This window comes from Ostrea edulis, chromosome 10 (genome assembly GCF_947568905.1).
Source record: "Ostrea edulis chromosome 10, xbOstEdul1.1, whole genome shotgun sequence".
Classification (NCBI taxonomy): domain Eukaryota; kingdom Metazoa; phylum Mollusca; class Bivalvia; order Ostreida; family Ostreidae; genus Ostrea; species Ostrea edulis.
In genome coordinates, this window is record NC_079173.1 from 39506609 (window position 1) to 39531311 (window position 24703).

At 34.9% G+C, this 24703-nt stretch overlaps 2 protein-coding genes across 5 annotated transcripts in view; both read left to right on the forward strand.

Moving 5' to 3' along the window:
* LOC125666057 (integrin alpha-1-like) overlaps positions 1-15168 on the forward strand; it is a 42888-nt gene extending 27720 nt beyond the window's left edge. Inside the window, exons 13-20 of the mRNA XM_056150952.1 lie at positions 3-76; positions 1785-2236; positions 3988-4144; positions 10763-10882; positions 11131-11259; positions 11708-11806; positions 13048-13170; positions 14512-15168. Coding sequence (XP_056006927.1) covers positions 3-76; positions 1785-2236; positions 3988-4144; positions 10763-10882; positions 11131-11259; positions 11708-11806; positions 13048-13170; positions 14512-14724 — 1367 coding nt within the window. The 3' untranslated portion in view covers positions 14725-15168. The remainder of the gene's footprint in view (positions 1-2; positions 77-1784; positions 2237-3987; positions 4145-10762; positions 10883-11130; positions 11260-11707; positions 11807-13047; positions 13171-14511) is intronic.
* A 5580-nt stretch (positions 15169-20748) lies between these two features.
* LOC125666058 (protein piccolo-like) overlaps positions 20749-24703 on the forward strand; it is a 33734-nt gene continuing 29779 nt past the window's right edge. For 2 of the 4 annotated variants that reach the window (XM_056151309.1, XM_056151311.1), the window contains exons 1-2: positions 20749-20904; positions 23292-23438. The gene's annotated coding sequence lies outside the window, so the exon portion shown is untranslated. Of the gene's footprint in view, positions 20905-23291; positions 23496-24703 lie in introns of those variants that run through there. The other 2 variants (XM_056151310.1, XM_056151312.1) reach the window with 1 other exon arrangement.

Here is a 24703-nt window from a genome sequence, read left to right on the forward strand (position 1 = left end):
TTTGGCTGATCTGCTGGTGGATGATGAGGTTCCGCCAATCTTGCATTCAGATGTTGTAACCAAACTATACAAAACGGTAGGAAGGAAATTACATCTGTGTTGAAAATTCACTGTGTTACAATGTATTGAGGAGGCAAACTACACCAGATAAATCTGATATGGATGAAAAGTGGGGGGGGGGGGGGGGGGGGGGGGGGGGGGGGGGGGGGTGGCATGTACAACGATATTTTGAAATTGAGAGCTTTCAAATTTACTTAATTTAGTAAAAATAATTGTCGTTTTAATAGAAAGTAATTTGAGGAAAAACATTAAACCCCCTGCTGGATTCGATCCTGCGTTCTATAGATGAGCAGTTAACATGTCAACCTACTGAGCTACCCATCTAGACAATTTGATGTAAATGTAATACTCAAATATTGCTGATATCGATATGTCCATTCATGTTTTAAAAGGACGGCAGCCATTATGACGGTGTAGTATACCCCCTTAATGTCACCGTGAATTAAACGTTTTTCCATTGATGTGGATATTAACACCTTAAAATACATGGATAACTGATGCATGTATCATATTATATTTAAATTGAATCATTGTAGCCGTAGATTGATATGGTTTTAAATACATAAAGTTTTTATTGTATAATCGAAGAATTCCGAAACTTTCCGATTGTCCAAGATTCAACAAACTAGAAGAAGAAATAGAACTTACATGTATGTTTACCTGCACGTGATTTCGCGGTGAAAAGAAGATTTTTAAATTTCTCCAACATGCCATAATTAAATGAAGAATTTCTAACTTAGTAAAATTTATTTTTTATTATCACTTGGTCATATAATGAAAACTCGCATCTCATCTCAATTTTGACTACGTCTTGCATTATACCAGCGGAAATTTTTTAAGGATCTGTAGGGGGCCGAAATAAGCCCACATTCCCAATGCTAAAAAAGCAGGCATTTCCCCCAATTTTTGCCTTAAATTTCCCAAACAATGAAAACAAATCAAAGCAGGGTAGCCTTGTTCTTCATGAATAAATCTTCTTCACAGGCCCATATATTACAATTTGTACTTCTAAATTGTTAAGTAAACCCAATAATTTGGCCTCTTATTATTTGAATGAGGTAAGCTTTGAAAGTCAGAAGGAGTCCCATTATACCTTAATGCACGGTTTGGTTTTCTCACTACTTCTTTGTGATGATGTATGGAACATTCTTCCCAATTTTAAGCAAATGTCGCTATTTTTCCCCAAGTGGGAAGGCCCAGGCCCTTGAAATCAAGACCTTAAAAACCCTGACCTGGTAAATGTAAAGAAAGGCTGGTGTATATCACGGACTGGAGTAAAAGTTGTTGAATCATGTCGCAACATCGAATCCGATCTAGAAATGGCCCGATTAGGTATCATTTGATAGTAGCTGGTTTCGATATTACATTATAAATTGTCCAGACATGATAAAGAAAAATACACTCCTCTTTCCACTTTCAATCAGTTCTTGGATTTTGTATAAAATGGCCGACCATGTGCTAATATTGTGTCGTGGGCTCAGGTTGGCATGTTCGATATTTTAGATTATTTAATCATTTTTTTTTTTTATATTTTCTTGGTCAATACGACACTTTATATGCCTGAGAGGTACAATGTACACCAAAATGGGGTGGTTGGGTGGATATTGTACTGTACTTGGGTGGTAAGTTAAGCATCATGTAGACTTAAAATATCAATATTTGCATAAGTTTGAAAACACAGTTATCAAACTAGATTTTTAAGACTTAATGAACATATTTTTCAGCTTCAAATCAATCTTAACTGTTCCTACTCTCCCTGTGAGCCAGATTATGTGGCAATGTTGCGCTCAGCGGACAGCAACATGACCCTGCAAATCAACCAGGAACTAGAAGTGGAGGTAGAGTTGATAAATGCCGGAGATCCGGCTGACAAAACGCACTTCTTTGTAGAAACTTTTCCCAAGATGGACTTCTCAAGGATAACAAAGGGCTCCAATGACCTGCAATGCTCCGAGATCATGTATTGTGCCATGCGTCCTGTGAGATTCTATGCTCACCAACATTATCGATTTGTATTGAATTTTTTTGTTGACCCTGATGCAGTTGTGACGAGTAACTCCGATCATGTAAAAGTTCAAATCACGTTTAATTCCTCGGGGGATGGAGACAACAGAAAAGAGAAGACGTTCACTATGATGGGCTATTTCAACCTTCATTCGGATGCGAGGGTTGTTGGGTAAGTTTCACGCTTATAACAAATTCACTCTTATAACGAATTCCCGCTTTTAACGAATTCACTCTTATAACGAATTCACTCTTATAACGAATTCCCGCTTTTAACGAATTCACTCTTATAACGAATTCACGCTTATAACGAATTCACTCTTTAACGAATTCACTCTTATAACGAATTCCCGCTTATAACGAATTCATTCTTATGACGAATTCACGCTTATAAAACGCTTATAACGAATTAACTCTTTTAACAAGTTCACGCATATAACGAACACTCTTATTACGAGTTCACGCTTATAGCGAAATCGCTTTTAACGAATTCACGCATATAACGAACACTCTTATAACGAATTCATGCTCACAACGAATTTACGTTTATAACAAATTCATGCTTATAACGAATTCACGCTTTAACGAATTTACACTTACTGGTATAACGAAATCAAGCCTATAACGAATTTACACTTATAACGAATTCACTCTTATAACGAATTCACGTTTATAACAAATTCACGCTTATAACGAATCCACGCGTATAATGAATTTACACTTACTGGTATAACGAAATCAAGCTTATAACGAATTTACACTTACTGGTATAACGAAACCAAGCTTATAACGAATTCACACTTATAACGAATTCACACTTATAATGAACATGCTTATTACGAACACACATATATAACAAATTCGCGCTTAAAACGAATTCACGCTTGTAACGAATTCACGCTTATGATATCACGCTTATAGCGATCACTCTTATAACGAATTCACGCTTATAACGAATTCACTCTTACCGGTATAACAAATTGACGCTTATAACGAACTCGCTTATAACGAACTCGAATATAAGAAAACTCTTATAATGAATTCACGCTTATAACGAATTTATCCTTATAACGAATTCACGCTTATATCGAAATCGCTTTTAACGAATTCACACTTATAACGAATTCACGCTTATAACGAACACTCTTATAACGAATTCATGCTTATAACGAATTCATCTTTATAACGAACACTCTTATAACGAATTCACGCTTATAATGAATTCACGCTTAGAACGAATTCATGCTTATTCTGAAGTGATAGTTATTCCTCAAGGGTAGGAATATACCCGAAATTTTGTTGGATATAACCAAATTTATAACGACCTGTTTTCAGTGGCCCTAGAGGTTCACTATAATCGTGTTTTACTGTACTCGTATTTGATTATGAATTAGAATTTCAAGATACCCGGGGTATGACGACTGCAGGCTTTGAAAATCAAACCCACTAATCTCGGAGCAGTCCCTTGGAAGTCAGCATTTCGAAAATTCTATGGTCGTTATAATGATTTAATTTACAAAAGGTCGAATGCTAACGTGTCTGTGGTGTTTCACGCCGAGCGTCTGTGGTGTTTCACGCCGAGCGTCTGTGGTGTTTCACGCCGACTGTTGGGTCGTTCCTTACATACTGATTTTTTTCTACGGATTACTACGTTTACCTGATCAGGATATAGGACTCGTGGTGGAGATATTTACTCCTCTTAGGCACCTGATCCCACTCCTGATGTACCGATGAGTCCGTGTTTGTCCTTAGTCTTACTCAGTATTTTTGAATTTTATACGGGATTTATGAAATCGATCACTTTTCGTTATCTTCATATTTTCTTAAAACATTCAATGTTGGACAATGTTTGTCATCATGTACATGTACTTTCTTTGATTCAGATATTATGTTTATTATTCTGTAATTTTCATTGTTTTACAGCGGTTCCGATTTGCCGGATTTGATCTTATCATCCGGTTCGGAAACTATAATAAAGTATTCTGTAATATACGACATCCATAATGATGGACCCAGTCCCCTTGGAGCCAATCTGAAAATAAGTATACCCAGCGATAAAGGGGGAAATAAAGTTGTCAAGGTAAGGTACACCCACATACAGCACGTTTACAGTGCAAGAGTTATCTAACCTGCATTTAATCAATCACCAGTAAAAAGAATAAAGAGTGGCTGTCTTATTCTGAAGGATGGTAATAACATTAAGTTATTCTAAAGGATAGGAATAACATTAAGTTATTCTAAAGGATGGGAATAACATTAAGTTATTCTAAAGGATGGGAATAACATTAAGTTATTCTAAAGGATAGGAATAACATTAAGTTATTCTAAAGGATGGGAATAACATTAAGTTATTCTAAAGGATGGGAATAACATTAAGTTATTCTAAAGGATAGGAATAACATTAAGTTATTCTATAGGATGGGAATAACATTAAGTTATTCTAAAGGATGGGAATAACATTAAGTTATTCTAAAGGATAGGAATAACATTAAGTTATTCTAAAGGATGGGAATAACATTAAGTTATTCTAAAGGATGGGAATAACATTAAGTTATTCTAAAGGATGGGAATAACATTAAGTTATTCTAAAGGATGGGAATAACATTAAGTTATTCTAAAGGATGGGAATAACATTAAGTTATTCTAAAGGATGGGAATAACATTAAGTTATTCTAAAGGATGGGAATAACATTAAGTTATTCTAAAGGATGGTAATAACATTAAGTTATTCTAAAGGATGGGAATAACATTAAGTATATTTTCATTAAAGAAGGCATATCACATGCAGTTTATAAATATTTTAGTCGATATACATGTATCAAGGGATTGGATAACAGAGCCTATAAATGCCTTATACGATATCAATTTTCACCCTGTCATTGTGCGAACTGCTTATTTTAAGAAGTTTTCAAAATAATTTTGCTGATAAAGGTCGATTTGATTGTTCTACTATCGTTCCAACAACAGGGTGTCATTTCACTTGATCGAGCATGCACATTTTTGGACGAGGCATCCGATAGATTTCAATGAAACAGGTTCTACTTTTGTTCTCGGCGACCAGTCACATCGAAAAAATGACATAGCGTGCCCACTGCCTCGGACGTGATTCAACTTTTATCAAAATTGAAACCATGAGTCCAGTCTGTGGTTAAAAGTTGCATGATCGATCAAACACAAAGTGTGACGCCATGATTAGAAGGATAATAATTCAGCCGCATTAACAGATACATTACTTTTCATTATGTTGGGAGGCAGCTCCGTTACGTATTAGAAATATTTGTCTATAACAAGACAATTCAAGACCTTCCATTCGCTAAAAATACTATTACACGTACTAAAAATATCAAATGGGTGGTATATCAACCTATAGTATACTTATTAAATTTAACCGAATCACGTGCTCAATATATCATATGGGTGGTATATCAAGCTATACTTATTAAATTTAACCAAATCACGTGCTCAATATGTTTTACATCCCTTTGAGTTTCTCACTCATAATGAGATATCTTTTTCACACATCTAAATGCCGAGCGTTAGGCGACGTCGCAATCACTAGGTTTACATCTTTTAAGACACCATGACACGGACGGGGCTCGAACTCCGAACTCTCGGTTACAACGCCCTGTTTTGTCTGCTCGTCATTCAGCACCCCACGGGAAGGATAAAAAGAGTAATATTACATGTAAGGCTAGAATGATCAAACCGAGTAGGGTACCTGTAAAGTGCGAAACGAAATCGAAACGAAACGAAACGAAATCTACCGAAACGAAACGAAATCTACCGAAACGAAACGAAACGAAACCCACCGAAACGAAACGAAACCTACCGAAACGAAACGAAACAGATTGTATAATCGAACTCTTTTAATTATAATAATTAATCAAAGTACTTAAAGTACTCGTGGGAGTTGAACATTGTGGAAATTCAGTTAGAACAGATAGCACTGGAAGGGTAGGGGGATAAATGACTGAATATTATCATGATTTTAGATACAAATCAACTGTTGTTGTTTTTCAAAGCGTTACAACAGCAAACATGGATAATGGAAGACCCATGGGCCATAACGCTCCTCGAGTAACTGAAGTCGTGTTGTTGTTTTCTAGAATTTCACCCCTTTATATTCTCATGAAAAATGTGACCACATATTATGGCCCAAACATTCAAATCAATATGGTTATCAATGCCTTGCAGTTATGAAGAAGTTTTTTCCCCTGTATATATACATTCAAGTTTAATCCTAGTTGTAGCTAATTCTAAGGATTCATTACTTGAAAAGGTAGTCCAATATGCTAAACTGTCACCTGAGTATACTACAGTCCTGTAGAGGATCAATGGAATGGTAAATAATTGTATAATAACTCAAAATAAATGAAATGCAAAAAAATTAAAAATTGTCCGGCATCGGAAATGCACAAGCCGAGTTGCGCAAGGAATGGGCATAAAGGGAACCGGCAGAAAAGTTTGCAAGAATTATCAAGAAGGGAGTAAAATTTTGCGTACATAAATTTCAGCAGACTTAAATCCTTTGTGACCTTGACCTTTAACCCTTGACCAAAATCAATAGGCTTCTTTGTCTCATCAAGGGCGATAATCCATCTAAGTTTAATTGAGATCCTATAATTTGTTAAAAAATTATAGTGCAGAAAACAAAATTTTCTCCAAATTTCAGTCTATTTATAGCCACTGTGACTTTGTCCTTTGAGCTTGTGACCCCGTAATCGATAGACTTCTTGTCTTACTTAATCGATCTAAGTTTGATTGAGATCCTATAATTCGTTCAAGAGCTATGGTGTGGAAAACAAAATTTTCTCCAAATTTCAGTCTATTTATAGCAGGTGACCTTGACCTTTGACCTAGTGACCCCAGAATCGATAGGCTTCCTGGTCTTACTGAGGGTGACAATCCATCTAAGTTTGATTGAGATTGTATGATTCGTTCAAGAGCTATGGTGCGAAAAACAAAATTTTCTCCAAATATCAGTCTATTTATAGCCACTGTGACCTTGACCTTTGACCTAGTGACCCCAGAATCGATAGGCTTCCTCATCTTACTGAGGGTGACAATCCGTCTAAGTATGAATGAGATCCTTTAATTTTGCTCAAGAGCTATGGTGCGGAAATGAAATGTTGATGGGTGCCCGCCTGCCCGCCCAAAGGCACTTCATCAGATCATAAGCCGAGTTCGACTTCATCGCAACTCCGCTAAAAATGAAACACTAGTCAAATAATGTTATTTATAGCCAAGGTATTTGGGATATTATACTGTGGCTCAAACTGGGGGTGAATGAACCTGACAGTATGGGAAGCATATAGTGGAATCAGACTTGTGATGCTGGAAATCTATTGTGATTAATAAACTATGCATGTACAAGATCCATAATTTTTTTTTTCAGTTGGTGAGGGAGAATCCTCATGTCTCTTTCATCTGTAGACAAATAAACAATGTGTTTTGACCAGAGCAATTTCCAATCCTTTTTTGCAGCATAAATTCAACATTGTGGCAACTGGGTTAAACTTTGATAGTGAAGTCATACATGGCAGCACCTTATCCCATGCTCTTAAAATTTCTGTTTGACACACACTCATGACATCCACTCAAACATTACAGAGTGCAGCAAAATCCCATTGTAATAGGGGATTCAAAATGGATAACTGGTACAAAATATGGTACATACTATTCAAAAAGGATAATGAATTTGACATATTGATGTGTTGGAAAAGGAAATTCTGACATCGGGGCTCTAAGCGTTTTCAAACATTGTCATTTGATAAAAGTGTTCTACATTTTTAAAAATAGAGATTAATATGTCTTTACATACATAGGTGAGAAAGTTTCCATTATTCCTAGCCGAGACATGCCATGTATGCACAAAAAATTCATAAACAAATATCACACTACTCACGTAGAAAATGTGGACCTTACCGTCATCAAGCGCAGCGAAACACGCCATTTCGAGATTTTCGTCGACGAAAGCTCGGTAACAGTAATGAATAAGGTACACTCATTTTGTATGATCTATTTTGTGACTTTCTTTATTAAAAGGAACAGTTCTCTAATGTGTAACGTGCAATTACTACGTAATTCAATAACTTGAAGCAGTTTCACTTTGCAACCGGATATAAGAAATTTTATTTCGTATTCCGATCCCAATCGAAAGTTGTTGACTGGGAATGACGTGTTTTAATTCAATATACATGTAACATCAAGCATTTTTTATATCACATTAAAAAAAAAACAAATATATACACATACACAATGTTGTAGAGTTATTTCTTGTAAATTTTCTGAGGTTTCGCCACGGTGTCAATAGGTCTTGTGTGCAGTTGTCGTTCGTTTCCCTATCAATATTTATAGGTGACGCTGCGCTACAAACGACAATTTTCAACCTTATCTTTTATTTTTCTATGTATATCAGTATCAATTTGATCGAAATCTTGTATTCAAATTGATTTGAATACAATATCATTGCATTTACTTACATGTCAATTATCAAAATTAGATTAATTCAGAAAAGTTACATGGATTATTTAATGGCGGATGTTTATAAAAGTTTATGTTGATTTACCTAGGAGTAAATCAGCTGACACAGAACCCCCGCTGACGACCACTATACAAATCAATACAAATTACTGCGCAGAAAAGTGCGTGATGACCCAGGGAGATTGAACATAGTTCAACTCCCAAAAATGGTATCTTAGGCCCCTGTTAAAGTTTACACATATAAATAAATTCGCCTCCCCTTTGATGTAGGCTTTCGGCTTGACTGATACAAAGTTTTAAAAGTTGGAAGGGGTGGGGGGGGGGGGGGGGGGGTAAGCACAAAGTACATAAATACCATGTGCAATTAGCTTCGGATCCATAAATTGGTTGCAGTCTCACAGGTCAGAGGTCTGGGGAAACACACTAAACGAGGGATGGGGTCGTTGGCGTTGGATCTGCTTTTGGGCATAAATACATGTTTCAATATTTTTTGCTCTAAAGACAAATATATGTATACATGTGGATATTGTGTATTTGTATGTAGTATATCAAATGGTGGATTCTGAATATGTCCTCCCGTTCTCTTTGTGATTTCTGCTTAAAATTCCCTTGTTCATAAGCCATTCAGTTTACAAAATGCCGACCTCCTCCTAATATTATTGCATTGAAAAAATTCCGTTTTCCGTCCCGTTTTCAATTCCCCGTCTTAGCAACACCCCAAATGTATAGAGTTTTTCCATTATTGAAAGTACTCGCCACTCAGCAGTTAGAGATAAAATAAGAGGTTAAGAGCTCTTCCTGCTTTCAATTTTCTCAGACACCAGCTTCTTCAAACAATGTATCTATGCCCAAAGGCGGATCTAACGTCGGCGACCCCACCCCTCGTATAGTGTGTTTCCCCAGATCTCTGAGACTGTAACCCTCGGTTCTGAAATTTATGGATCCGAAACTAATTGTACATGGCATTTAATCAACTACGGATATGTACTTTGTGCTTACTCCCCCCACCCCCTTTCCAGCTTTTAAAACTTTGTAACAGTCAAGCCAAAAGCCTACATCAAAGGGGAGGCGAACTTTATATGTGGTAACTTTTCACAGGGGCCTAAGATACCAGTTTTAATTATTATAATTAAAAGAGTTCGGTTATACAATTTGTTTCGTTTCGTTTCGGTAGGTTTCGTTTCGTTTTGGTGGGTTTCGTTTCGGTAGGTTTCGTTTCGTTTCGGTAGGTTTCGTTTCGTTTCGGTAGATTTCGTTTCGTTTCGTTTCGATTTCGTTTCGCACTTTACAGGTACCCAACCGAGTACGCGTATTCCCCATAGTGAGAGATGTAAAACTGTTAATTTCTCAAAGGAAAAATCAAGGTCATAAAGCTTGACGAAACAACCTCTAAACACGCTAAGATTATCAAATTCTCTGCATATGTTTCCCCCAAAACAAAAAAAGTTATATATACTTTATCAGTGTGAAATATTGCTACAATTTGACGTATATAAAAAGGCCATCTTAAATCTAACATAATCTAATCCGTTAATACTCTCCGATATAAGATACTTACAATGTACACAAAATAGAGAGTTGAGCAAACACGGTCCTCCAGACATACTAGTATATAAACTATATTCGGGACAAAACATTCTCGTTTATCTGAGATGCGTTTAGTTCAATTTTGTTTTCACATAACCTAAAGCTGTCAGCAACATATTTCAACTAAAGAGACTTTATTTGTGTGTAATAAGGTAGCTCACTACATTAAAACTTATACGCTTTATGACACCACATCACAAGATGGCGATTTAAATGTTTTGTGAAATTATGTGTATCGATCCACTTGTTTGTCTACCATCGTAGCTCAGTGGTTAAAGCATTTGGGCTGGTGAACCACAGATCTCGAGTTCAAATCCGCCAGTCTTTTGTTCATACATGTATGTGGTGAAATATTTTTTTGGAAAATTATGTTTTTATTCATTTGTATATTGTTTGCCTTTTTGGCATACATACTTATTGTATATCATCATATCTTTAATTCGTACTGATTTGAAAAACTATTTCTGGGTATAGTGACCCACCTTAATCCTTTTGTTGTGTTTTTATTACTACTACATTACTGAAATAACTTACTTATGTTTCAGAGAGAGTGCTGTTGCTTTTCGTGTCAGCCTCGTATTAGGTAACGGATGGGCTTACAATTAATAAGCGTTCTCATATTTTGTAGGGGTTTTCAATTAAAAGAGGAAACTGTTTGGGAAATTTGGAATTTACCTTCCGACCCATGGACAGCCCTGGCAATTTGAAATCACAACCCTTAACGAGTAACAAAATATCAACAGACATCGTATGTCATTACTTCATTTTTATCATCATCAAAAATGAAATTTGAGTGACAAGTACAAATGTAAAATTGTAATAGAATATCTAGAATATTGTGTCTTTGTAACAATGATACGAACAAAAGTTGAGGACGAAATTTATATTTTAATTTTTATCGACAGAGAACACCTGTAGAAATTACAGAAGGTATTTTTAATTGACTGTAATACTTGTCGGAAGGAAGTCGGATTGTTTTATGTCTTGTTTTAACAGCACTGTGGAATGGCGGGGATCGACTGCACCTACCTGACGTGTAACTTAAGCTTCATCAAGACGTCAGAGTTGGAAAGTGTGGAATTTACTCTGGACCTCGATTCCAATGCTTTATCAAATGTTCTTAAGGTACTGATATTGTAAATTCCGAAATATACGCAGAGAATTTATTATCGCGTAATTTCGCGAGAAACATCACTCTCGAAAACAATAGTTCTCGCTTTTATTTCTATATTGCTAAAATACATGCAAAAACACTTGATCAACTGAGCACTCACGAATTTATTTTCTCGCGATTTGACGTCCATGAGTCATTTCGCGATAATAAATACTCGCGTAAAATAAGGAACCTACAGTATTAAATTGTAAGATGACATCGGTTTCAAATAACAGTGATCGATAGTAAAAATAGAATAAAAATACTTCTTGTTTTTGGAGAAATTAAAATAGAATACCTAACGTCGTAATGTCTAATTATTACAAAAATACATTTAATTCAAATTTTAATCGAAACTGTGAACTACTTCTACCATGAAATGATTTTGAAGTGATTTGAAAATGTGCTTTCTATTGCAAGGAGTTGAAAGTGGACGCTGCGCAATTTGTCACGTCAGGGGAGGTTATTCTGTTCAACAATAAAATCCCAGCTTCCGTAAACGTCACAGATGAAGGAAAGGTAATGTGTCAACAGACTCGGTATCAGATGTTTGTATAGTAATCAGGTATATCTACGGAAAGATAGCGTAAAAACATTTATGTCATATAAATGGACAAGTACGTACATCAAGGTAACACGGTCTAGCTCCCACGCCTGCGTCATATTTGGATATTTTATTGAACGTAAACCAATAAACTCAATGTATAGCACACAGGATGACTTCAGCTTCTTTGTCGTCAACTTCCGACATTTATGTAGCAATATTCCATTATTACCCGCATCATTTACAGTGTTTTTGTCTCTAATTTAATTTAATACGCGAGAGCATATTTCGCGTATGATCAATTTTTAAACCAAAGCAGGCTATTAACAAATAAGTTGATGTCACAGATCTAGAGGTTTTAACAGCCTCGATTTCGAAAATTGTGTGGTCATTTTAACGATCTAATTTGATACAACCTGTCAAATGCTGTCTGACATGTCTCACAGCGATTGTTTACACATGGATTTTGACTACTCCGTTTATTAGGCTCAAGGCGACCGGTCAGCATGGGATGCTTACTCCCCCTGGGCACCTGATCCCGCCTCTACTGTTTCCAGGGATCTGCGTTGGCCGTGCTATATTGGTATTCGTTGTAGGATACATGGAAGTGATCACGTGTTCGTTATCGTCAGTTTTTCAATGAAATCTGGTCAAATAGTTTCTGATAAGATGTTGAAAATATTAGCAATTTATGGCGGGCCACACACGGCTAAAAAATCAAGGACGGGCATAAATGTCAACTGTTCGCCGAATTTTGACTTCAGTATACATAACGCCAGTTTTTATATGGTTGCTTGTATGACTGTCTTTGGGTTGACTGTATTATGGTACAGCGATGTCTGTACGTCCGTCCGATCGAGGATTTCTGCGTCTATATTCATTTGTCTGTCACAAAGTAGGCTGAAACATTTAGTGCACTTCTGTGTGGGCCACTATAGACCATGGTGCACTTGTGATCCATTTCGAACTCCCTCATAGGAATTGTCTCTTTATTTGAAATTTAAATCTTGTATACTTGAAATTTAAATCTTGTACACTTGAAATTTAAATCTTGTACACAGGGTACATGTGCACGGTTTGTCCATGTAACGCTCCCACAATTTCAACGTAATATACTCATTGTAAATGCCAGATTTCACCCGAAATGTTTGAAGTACGTTGAAATCATTTTTATTTTTTTTTGCCGACTGCATGGTTTTTGTGTTGATGATTTCAGGTAGCTCTTCGAGTGTCACAAGGTTCTTCCGAACTGGAGACCACTGACATCCTCTGGTACACTGTAGGGGGCAGTGTGGGGGGATTCCTGATCCTCGTCATCATTGTGCTTATTCTATGGAAGGTAAGGAATACCATTACTTTATGATTTTTAAGATCAAGTTTTACTTTTGCTTCATCGCTTGTCACAGTAGCTTAGTGTTAGGTCTCTCGCTCAGCAGTAGAAAGTCCTGGAGCCCACTTCACAAGAAGGCGTAAGCTTAGTTCGGACGAAATTGGGCACTAACCCTGAAATTTGTTTGACTATTTTATATATTTAAAATGTGTCAATTATCATCTCTATGCAATATATAACATGTTTACACGTGATAAAATCATTTGGTCTAATTATGATCTAAATTCAAGAATTATATTAGTTTAGGATGAAACAAAATGGTATTTTATTATTGCTTATTCTAGAAAAACGTTAAAATTTACAGAATGATAGTATCTATGATTTGATTTTTTTAACTCCGTTCCTACAATCAAAACGTGCACTATCTATTTAAAATCACGTAGAAGTACATGTATATATAGATAGTCCATTACAAAATTTCTCTGTAATCTAAACTCTTCGTGTTACATGCGCATCGTTTTCAGTAAGTACGCGTGTGTAATATAATATATATATATATATATATAACTCACAAATCGCATATGAGAGAGAGAGAGAGAGAGAGAGAGAGAGAGAGAGAGAGAGAGAAAGAGAGAGAGAGAGAGAGAGAGAGAGAGAATATTGATCCGCCTCTTTACTCATTGTTTCCAACCGAATAAAATATCTGTGCATGCTTAGTAGCGACAAGGTCTAAGTTTCTGGACAGTTAAGGAGGGATAACACCCCTGACAAATCTTATAGTGATGGAAACAGGAGAATATGTACAATAGTATTATGAAATTGAAAAATTTCAAATTTACCTTATTTAGTCAATAAATACAGGTTTAGTAGAAAATGATTTTTTTTTTTAAATTTAAAACCCCTACATTCAAACAGTGATCAGCAGTGGACACTATGACTTCCTGAGCTACCGATCTCTGCGATTAAATTTAAAAGGAATATACAAATATTGGTGATTTATATATATATTATTCATGTTTCAAGAAGGAAGTCAGTCTGATTGTGCATTGACCTGCAATTTCTATTTTATTTTTATTTCAAAGAGTTTAAATTTAATTGTAGAATACAGAATTATATGTACATGCGACATTTTCGTGAGAAGACGAGAACGGATAATTCCTGGATGTATAGACTGTCGGAAATATTTGCAAATACTCGCAAGAAAGACTTATAAGCTACTTCAATCGTTTCTTCATATGGGCAATATTCCTTGTATTATTCGACTTTCAATTGAAGTAGTATAGTGCAGAAATAAAGATGGTGTAGATTAGTACAGGTATTTCATCTATTCATATTCTTGTTTTTATTCAGTGCGGATTCTTCAACCGGAAGCGAAGAGGAGACATTGACAGGGCCAAACGTCAGTCTCAAATGAAACAAAGGCAAAGTAAAATGATGTCACAATTTGTGAGTAAAGAACTCAATAAAGGCCATAGTTCTTCCGCCAATGGGGAGGACAGAAAAACGCAATCGTTCCGACAGAGCACCAAAGATTATCCAGATTTAGAAGTTCAGGATAGATAGCAAGAGAAAATAGGGCGAAAGTGTGGAAAACTGGACTGCTCTCCATTTACTCAATAGCGTGCCATTGACGTGACGTCAGGAATGGGGAATCAGTGGATAGGCGGATCATTCCATTTATACCGGTGAATATGTGACGTAAAAGTGTTCGACGATTGTTAGATTATTGTTCAAATGGAGATATGAAACTACATACTTTTATTATCTAAACTATTCTGTGTGAGGGAGAAAATCGCCATTATCAGACTGTTTCAGACATACGAAGGAATGTGTAATGAAAGCAAATTTGTTTTGAGAAAGAGTGATGCATTGCATATTTTACGCCTGGTCAATATTTCGGACAGACGTTGCAATAGATTTTTCTAAACATGTGTTATTTAAGACATTTCTTCAACATTTTTGTATTACATTTTGAATGAAAGAACTATTAAATAGTTTGAAAACGTCTTAATTATTATTAAAAGTCATTGTAAGTACATTTGTATATGATACAAGATCACAGCATGGGTAAGATATTTGTAGCGAAGATTTCAAGGGTCGACATTTTATTTGGAGGCATTTTTTGCTTAAGGAATACAGCATGAATCGATATCATGTGTGCGGTTCTCATTCGTCATGCTGACTGAAATTCTCCCATCAAAATTCACATTAAGAAATGAACTGATTGGTTACATGAACTGATAAAATCCTGCGAAAACCGGAGGACTTCAAAATAGACTGGATCACATACCGAACAGCTTCAGAATCCAGTGTATAGATAAATACCGAGGACTTCAAACTAGACTGGATCACATATCGAACAGCTTCAGAATCCAGTGTATAGATAAATATATAGTAAAATTGCACAAGATAATACCTTGACAGAGTTGTTACTAGACGGTAGGGGTGCAATTATCATGTCAAATATATATGTAGAACTTTGCACCGGAAATTGCGTGCAATGCAGTAGGTCAAACTCCAAGGTCAAGGTCACATGGTCAAAAGGTTTTGTACCCCCGGAAAGGTCTTGTCACAAGGAATATTCATGTGAAATATCAAAGCTCTAGCAATTACTGTTCAAAAGTTATTAGCAAGGTTAAACTTTCAGACAGAATTACAGAATGACAGACATGACAAAAACAATATTCCTCCGATCTTCGATATCGCGGGCGGGCGGGGGGGGGGGGGGGCATACAAATTCAGACGCAGATGATTGTAAAAACTGTAGTACTTTTTTGCCATAATGTGATTAGCAAGATGAGTGAAGATTCTAGTCTGTTTAAATGAAGAGAGTTGATTTATTCAAAGGGGATCCGAGAAAATTAAGTATACGGTGGGTGCCATTTAAAAATCTTCTCATAAACCACCCAGCAAGAAAAAAATCAAACTTGTATGAAAGCTTCCTGACATAACTGCTTGCACGTTCAAGATTCTTCAAATCATAGCTCTTTCGGGGTAGGGTGGACCTAGAATGGGTTCGAACTTTACATCATCTTCACAAGTCAAGGGTTTGTATTTTCGTCGACATGGAACTCAAAAAGAACTAGCAATTCGCGCTTGCGCAGTAGATATACGCGGGTTAGAAAAGGGAAAGTGTCACGATAGGTGTTTGGGGGGGATAGTGTCAAAACCGCGCAATTCTATCGAATGCGAGAGTTATGTTTCTTTGCCTGGACAAATACATGTTCTGTTCATTTCAATAACTGGACTTAACTCATAGTGAGTTAAGTCGGATTATTGATAGTGCGAGGTAACAAATCAATAACCCTTGACTTGTAAAGATGACTTTACATAAGAATGCGCATGAATGTATTAATTGCAGAAAATGTATTAGTTTACCTAAATAATATGTAAGCATCATTATATGATACAGAGATATGTAGGCTTATGATAGCATAAGACAAGAACATAAAAATAATACATTAAATTGCGTGTGATTTGCTTTTACGATCGGGTTCTACTTAAGGACGTTTGCTACACCAGAGAGTGCGATTTTTTTTTCTTTTCTGGAAAGATATCAGTTCTTTTGTTACTCGAGCAATAAATAACTCCTTTGAGAGGTACAATTTTTCTGAATGTGACAAGTTAGGGGTGATCACCTGTATTCTGAAAGTCGGAAAACCGAAACAGTTTCTAACAAATTGGAGACCAATCTCTCTTTTGAATGTTGTTTATAAACTAGCATCAGGGTGTATTGCAGAAAGAATAAAACTTTTCCTAGATAAATTAATACATACAGATCAAACTGGATTTATTAAAGGTAGATATATTGGTGAGGATATAAGATTAATTTATGATATCATGCATTATACAGAATCCAAACAAATACCGGGGCCTCTGATACTTATCGATTTTGAAAAGGCCTTCGATACTGTCTCCTGGAAATTTATTCAAGAAACATTATATTTTTTTTAATTTTGGTATTTCTATTCAAAACTGGATAAAATTATTTCACAATCAAATAAAGTCATGTGTCATTCAAAATGGAATTGTGTGACAATACTTCAGTCCAGAACGGGGCTGTAGGCAGGGCGATCCTATACCCCCTTACTTATTTCTTCTATGTGCTGAAATAATTGGTATTCTAATACGCAAAAACAAAGATATTAAAGGCATTACTATTGATGGGGAAGAATTTAAAATATTTCAATATGCAGATGACACCTCACTTATTTTAGATGGGTCCCCCACTTCCATGGATGGCATTATTGGAGTCCTAGATTACTTTGCAATAGTTCCAGGTCTAAAGATAAATTTTTCAAAGACAAAAATGATTTGGATAGGTAGCAAAAAATTTTCAAAGGACGTTTTCCATCATACAAGATGGAAATTTGATTGGAACAATAAAACATTTGATTTATTAGGAATAAAATTTAGTATCAATTTACAAGAAATGGTAGAACTGAATTATAAAACTAAATTGAAGGAAATAAAAAGGTTATGATGCAGTGGAATAATAGAAGTCTTACTCCTTTAGGAAGGTTAAAAGTAATAAAAACATTATTGATACCAGACTTAAATCATTTGATATTTACAATTCCAAATCCTAAAGATGAAACTATTTGTGCTTTTGAAAGTGATTTATATAACTTTCTCTGGAATAACAAAACCCATAAAGTAAAGACAAATGTCATAATTCAAGAATATGCTAATGGGGGTATTAAAATGGTTGACTATAAAGAATTTATCACTGCTCTTAAAGCAACATGGATTCGACGTATTCTGCATTCAAATGCAAAATGGACAAAACTACTGGGGGCAGAACTAATGACTTGTATAGAAAAGATATGGGAATTTGGAATAGATTTTATCAATAATTTAAGGGTAAAAATAACTAACAGTTTTTGGATAGATGTGTTTCAGAGCTGGTCAAATATAAATTCTGCAAAAGATAAAATCAACCCAGATTTTTATTGTGAACATATTTGTTATAATCCAAATATTACTATTGGTGGAATATCAATATTGTTTAAAAGTCTGCATGATTTAGGGATTATATTTATTTATGAATTTCTTGATGAAAACAGTAACTTGTACAACTTTGATTATGTACAAAATGTTTTGAAAGTTAAAATGAATTTTGTAGAATATGCAGGACTAAAGAAAGCAATCCAACAAAGACATACAAGAACTACAAAACCACTTTTGCCTATTATTCCCTCTACTATCTCAATATATTTCAAAGATAAAAAAGATTGTAAAGATATGTATAAGCAATTGATAAGCCATAAAGCAACCAAATTTAAATCTATATCAAAATGGGAAGAAACAGAAGAAGGTTTTTCAGAGTGGATCAAGTCATAGAATGGAAAAATATATTTGAACTTACTTTTAAAACAACTCAAAAATCTAAATTGCAATGGTTACAGTTTCAAATCTTACACAGAATATTTCCATACAACTATTATTTACATAAACTTAGAATTGTTGATTCCCCAATTTGCACTTTTTGCAAGTGGGATTTTGAAACTATTGATCACATATTTGTAGAATGTCCATGTGTGAAAGAGATCTGGTACGGAATTCAAGAATGGCTTTGCGAAAAACTGGACAGGCATATTAGTGTTGATAGACAAGCAATTCTTTTTGGAAAATTTGCTAATAAGAATATACACAAGGTGGAAAATTTGATAACTCTGATGATAAAGCAATATATCTATATCAGTAAATTCTCAAGTATAAGCAAATTAAGTATAGATGCATCCAAAAAAAAATTATCATTGATATAATTACAGTTGAAAAACTTTTGTTGTTGAAAAACTGCAGGTATAGGGAGTTTGAGAGATACTGGCAAAATATCTATGATAAATTATGATTGTATTAGTGTATTAAAAAGGTTTTTTTTTAAACCTAAGATTGTGTCCCAAGCCCCACTTTGTTTTATGTGTTCTTTCTTTCTTTCTTTCTCTCTTTCTCTTTCTTTATATTTATGAAAATGTCTTTTGCATATGAATATTGATGGTATTGTGTAGTTAAATTACATAATATATGTATATAATGTAAAAGTTAAATAAAAAATCAAACAATGGAAAAAAAATAGTTGAAGAAAACTGACATGCTTATAAGCATTATATTCTCAAAAAATGGATTTTCAGAAGGAAAAGTCTTCTTTCCATAAGAAAAAAAAATGTGTTGAGATTTCACAGTTTGAATTCTCACAAGCTGAATTACAAACGTGCTTTAATTTGCAAAAGGAGGGAATGACTTCGTAGAATGCTGATTCACTTACAAAGGGCATTAAATAAAGTGGGCGTCAAATAAATGAGAGAAGGAAGAGAAAATTATAACACACCACTCATCGTCTTCTGAACACGGTATAGATATAAGCATTCAACTCAACACCACGGAAGTTTTATTTAATCATAAAGGAAGTCTAGTTTCTTAATAGATACAAAGAATGAATCTCACTATAACGGATTGTTCGTTCTATTAGTTGTTTTCCTCTTCTCATCGATAATTTACTGTTTATCCCGGTGATGGCCTGAAAAAGTTAATATCATATCGGTTATAAAGGTTGCCTGAGTAAACTCGGGTGACCTATTGCAATTGGTTGTAGTCCGCCGTGCGTGAACATTCGAACTTTCTAACTTCTTCTTGATAACCACCATTCCAATTCTTTTCAGGTTTGGTATGATGATCCCAGGGGGTAGGGATTTTGATATCTGGATGAGGCCAAAATGGTCAGATATCAAATGTGTGAGCAATTCTAGAATTTTTAAAAATTCTTCTTGATAACTATCTTTCCTATTCTTTTCACGTTTGGTATGAAGCATCTTTGGAACAAGGGGGACATAAATTGTAAGAACATGGGTGATTTTATCGAGCCGAGAACCCACAGAGGGACAAATATCAAAGTTAGAATTGAAACTCCAGAAAAATAAAAATTTGCATTCTAGTTAAAACAATTAATCCATAGTTTCCGAAAATGCTTTTTCGATGTGCCCATTTCAAAGTAACATTGAAAAGATCCTACTTAAAATCACCTATACGCGAAAAACGCACAAGATAACTGTAAATTTGACTTTCCCAAGCAGATTTTCACATGGAGTGGGCCAAGTCTGCATTGTGAACTAAGTAAAATATGTTAGTACATGTTCAAGTGTAATATGTTTTGTAAATAAAAGTAGGGAGACTTGGCCCACTCTATGGGAAAAAAAAACAACTTACTTCTTGTGTATAACTTTTGTCGTATTATCAAGAAAATGTCACGCCCGCAAGGAAAATATTTCAATATTCGATATATCATATCAGAGTTCCCTCGCGCTTGGGTTGGTTCCCCGTGCTTGGGCTAGTTGCAAATGGTTTATTTTAAATATATGAAACTACAATTGCAATATGATTTTATATGTAGATCGGTCAATTGTACCCGTAGTGCATGTCTCTAATAGCCTCGTAGGAAATAGTCAAATACCAAGAAGCAATAAATCATATACTTGAAGACAACTGACTTATCAGAATTCTTACATTCAACAACATCTCCGCACGGACCAATTGATAAGCTGTTTACTAACAATCAGTAGGAAGAATAGATATGTTGTATACACCATAGGGTGTTTTTAGTATCGACGCATGATAAAAAAACCCCACTATGATTACATGGCTCTTTTATATTCTGTTTACTGAACAAAGAGACACGTCTGGGGATCTCTTGTCAGCGACTTATGCCTGAGGAGGAGTACAGGCTGTACAGTGTAACAGGCATAAGTAAGTAAATAAACAGACTAGTTTCAATGTAGTTTTCTCTTATTCTTATCATAGGATAATTTGTAATAAAGGATATTCATTCTCAACTTCATTGAGAGACCAATGTGTATCAAGCATCTTCAATCAAAAAAAAAAAGTTACTATGTAAACCTACTCCAATATTCAACACACGACTTAAAATTCTACACGTTATTAAAATTTTCTTGTACTTATAATTAGCTATTTTGTTAAGTGCGCTTTTATTCAGATTGATATAAGTACTTAATCCTTTACTGACTTTGTGACATAAGATGAGACATGTTTCTACTATAAGCCCTTGGTTCCTGTTTGAGTAAGAGCTTATCATGAATAAAGAACTGTTATATATCAATTATCTTATTAGCTGCATGTAGAAATCTGACATCTACACAAGTCCTGAGGTCTCGTAGCACAAATAGCTTGAATTCTTGTACCCAAATAAGATTTTTTAATTTATCAATTTGTTTGTTATTTTCTCAAATTTTCATTAAACTTTTTATTTGCAAACAAGAATATGTTAACTCTAAAATAGAGTTGGGGACAGTCTGAATATACTCAAAGATGTTTTGTAAAAACGGGATATAATGCAAGTGAATTGTACATGAAATACCACGAAAAATTATACATGCACCGGCATATAGTATTGAGAAATGTCGAACATATTGAGAATATTTCAGGATGGATATTTAAATGACCAGGTGGACTCTCCTCAACCCACTGGTAGCTTATGTAATGTTTGGTTTTAATTGATTAAGAAGTTTTGTAGAGAGGTGATGACAAATTAAACAAACCATACGAACAGAAGTTCGTTTAGATATCTTTTTTGTGAGTAACTGTTGTTTATTGGCATGTATTAGGTTAGGGTTTTACCCCCCCCCCCCCGCCCCCGCATTCCAACGTAACCAATGGGGCGGGGGTATTTCATAAATATATAAATATAACAGTATCCATACAACAAGCACTCAAATATAGGAAGAAGATAAGACTTAGGACATCTCTATTTGTTTCACTATCTATATACTGGATTTCCCCTCTCTATTTATGAAATCACGGAAACCGCAATTGGATGCATTGCCGCTCCTAAATTGAATTCGAGGACTTGACCATATACTCAATAGATTACATTTAAGTATCGGAAACTTTACATTTTGATGACCAATGTATTTCTCTCAAACTTGATATAACCCACTCTATGACTGAAGTGTGTATGTGTCACAAGTGTGGTTAAGGATAATGTAGAGTTTGTAACTGCAGTCAGACATAGTCAACTTATCAGACATCTTATCTTTTTACAATGTCGCTGCCTGTCAACCGATCAATATATGTGATAAAACAAATCCAAACATTTCAAATTCTTTTACTAGATAGGACATCTGTTGTTGACGTTTTCCTGATTTAAAGACACATACATCCACGCATTCATCCTTAATTAACAAAGAGGGGCTCAGTGAAGGGGACTGTCGTAAAAATATCGATTCTTCAAAAACGAAAATATTTACATTCCACTGTGTTTGCCTTCGACTTATTTATCAATTAGAATGATAGCAATTTCCACGTGAATATGACCACTGTGCGTAAGAATCTTGATAAATTATTACGACTATCAGGCTGGTAATCTTCCGGGAAAAAAATGAAAATAAAATATGAATATAAGTTTCATTTTTTGAAAATGCAGGAGAGCACAAACATGCCCGTTCACGCCAGCAGACATTTTATAAAGCGATAACTCGCTTCATGGAGTACGATGGCGTGAGACGCTGTAGTCCATCCGCTCATGTATTTTCAAAAAATGGAATTCATTTCCCTGAACTAAATATCCCATGACCACTCAGTAGAATGTGAGTTAAGACTGCGAATATACAACATGGAATACAATATGGAGAAGCCCCAATATCAATATGACCAACATGACTTTGCTGTTTTTGGAGAAGATTTTCTCCTATATTCACATACAATTCAATCTGATTAAAATCAATGTACACATGCGTACAAAGCTGTACACCCCGTCTGGAACATCTCTGGTGTATGTAATTCAGAAATTGTACATGGTAATAAAAGTAGGGTAATTTTTTTTTAAATTGCGAATCATTATATATTTTTTTAAAAAGTTAATTAAGATGGATACAATTTGATATGTTACTTAATTAACTGAGAACAAATGTACCTATTTTAAAAACTTGACACCAACTACATGAATATCAGAAAATCAGTCTATCTTTCTTTCTATGCCCTCTAAAAATAAAGTGATTAATGCTAAATAAATTCATTAAGCTTGGATTCAGAGTCAAAAGACGAACAAATGAAGGTAAAAGGGGTAAGCCATTCAACCTAATTGAATTATCATTTTGTTAACCATGTTGGAATTTCAGAATGACACTTAAGATACACTTGATAAAGTGCTCGACTGTGTACTGATGCGTGTCGTGTATAATTTATGCAAGCCTTTGAAAGTGAAACTAGACTAGAAAAATTCCGCGAAACGTAGTCTTCAGAGACAGATCTCCGGCGAAACAAAGGTATGTACATCCTACGGACCTTTTGATCAATAAATGGACTAAATAGGGCCCATATAGGTATGAACTAGATTTATGATTACGTATTATATATATTTTGTATTTTGTATGATCCTCATAGATTTACACCAAGGACTGTAACTGTATCTTATTTTCATTTCCTGTAATCGTGCAGCGCGTGAAAGCCTGGCCAGGTTTCCATCGCCATGTGTTTATACGTGCCTAGTATCATGTAATGTGTTCGATATAGGGTTTATAAATGAAAAATTATTAATTGTGATTTAATGATCCTAAATTCAGAATAAATATGAACTAGAATTGTGTGTACCAAAGAACTCGGATCAAAAAAAAAAAAAAATAATGTTGCTCACAAATTGCTAGATTTATTTAAATCATCAGGATTAAGAATTATAAATGGTACATGTAGACACACTGTAGGTGATGGGCCGGTGATTTTACTTTTTATAGTTTTAGAGAAAACAGTACCATAGCTTATCTATTAACAGAAAATAAATAATAAATCAACAGACTATGAGGCCCCTGTTAGGGCCTCAAACAGTCTGATGAATTTAGATATAGCATTGTCAATCTGATTAAAACCAGATCTTCAATCCGCTCCTCTATTCTCCAACGCGACATGGAGAATAGAGGAGCGGATTGAAGATCTGGTTTTAATCAGATTGTAGCATTGTATGAGTCATATATTTTACTAAACTGACCTGGAAGAGTCCGATAATAACACAATAGGAACTCAGGCATGAATGGTTTTTCTACCCAACACTGTCTGATACTCGTAAGTGGACAAAAGGAAAGAGAAAGTTTTTTTCTCTCTTCTTTTGACTGTAATATTTTATTTCATTCATTTAAAGAAAGTTAGTTAATATTTTATTTCATTCATTTAAAGACAGTTCAGTGTAACAATAGTGATGGAAAGTGGTGAAGAAAATATATTTTTAACACGGAGCACTTTCAGAGAAAGTGGATCTGATATAGATATGGACAGTATCGTAAATGGTATCATCAACAACATGGCGAAGGAAAATTCTTGTTTTGATTTAAAATTTGAATTGGATGATACTGCCACCACGAAGTATGAAAATTCGGGTTTAGATTTTAAATGTCAGTTAGAGGAGATCAAATCCAAAGATACGAAAAGATTCTCAGACCCTCTGCCAGCATTTGACATAATCTCGCTTATCAAAAGTGCCATGCCAAAAACATTTTTTTAAAGTATCGCCCATTTTCGTAACATTGGATGTGCCGCGGAA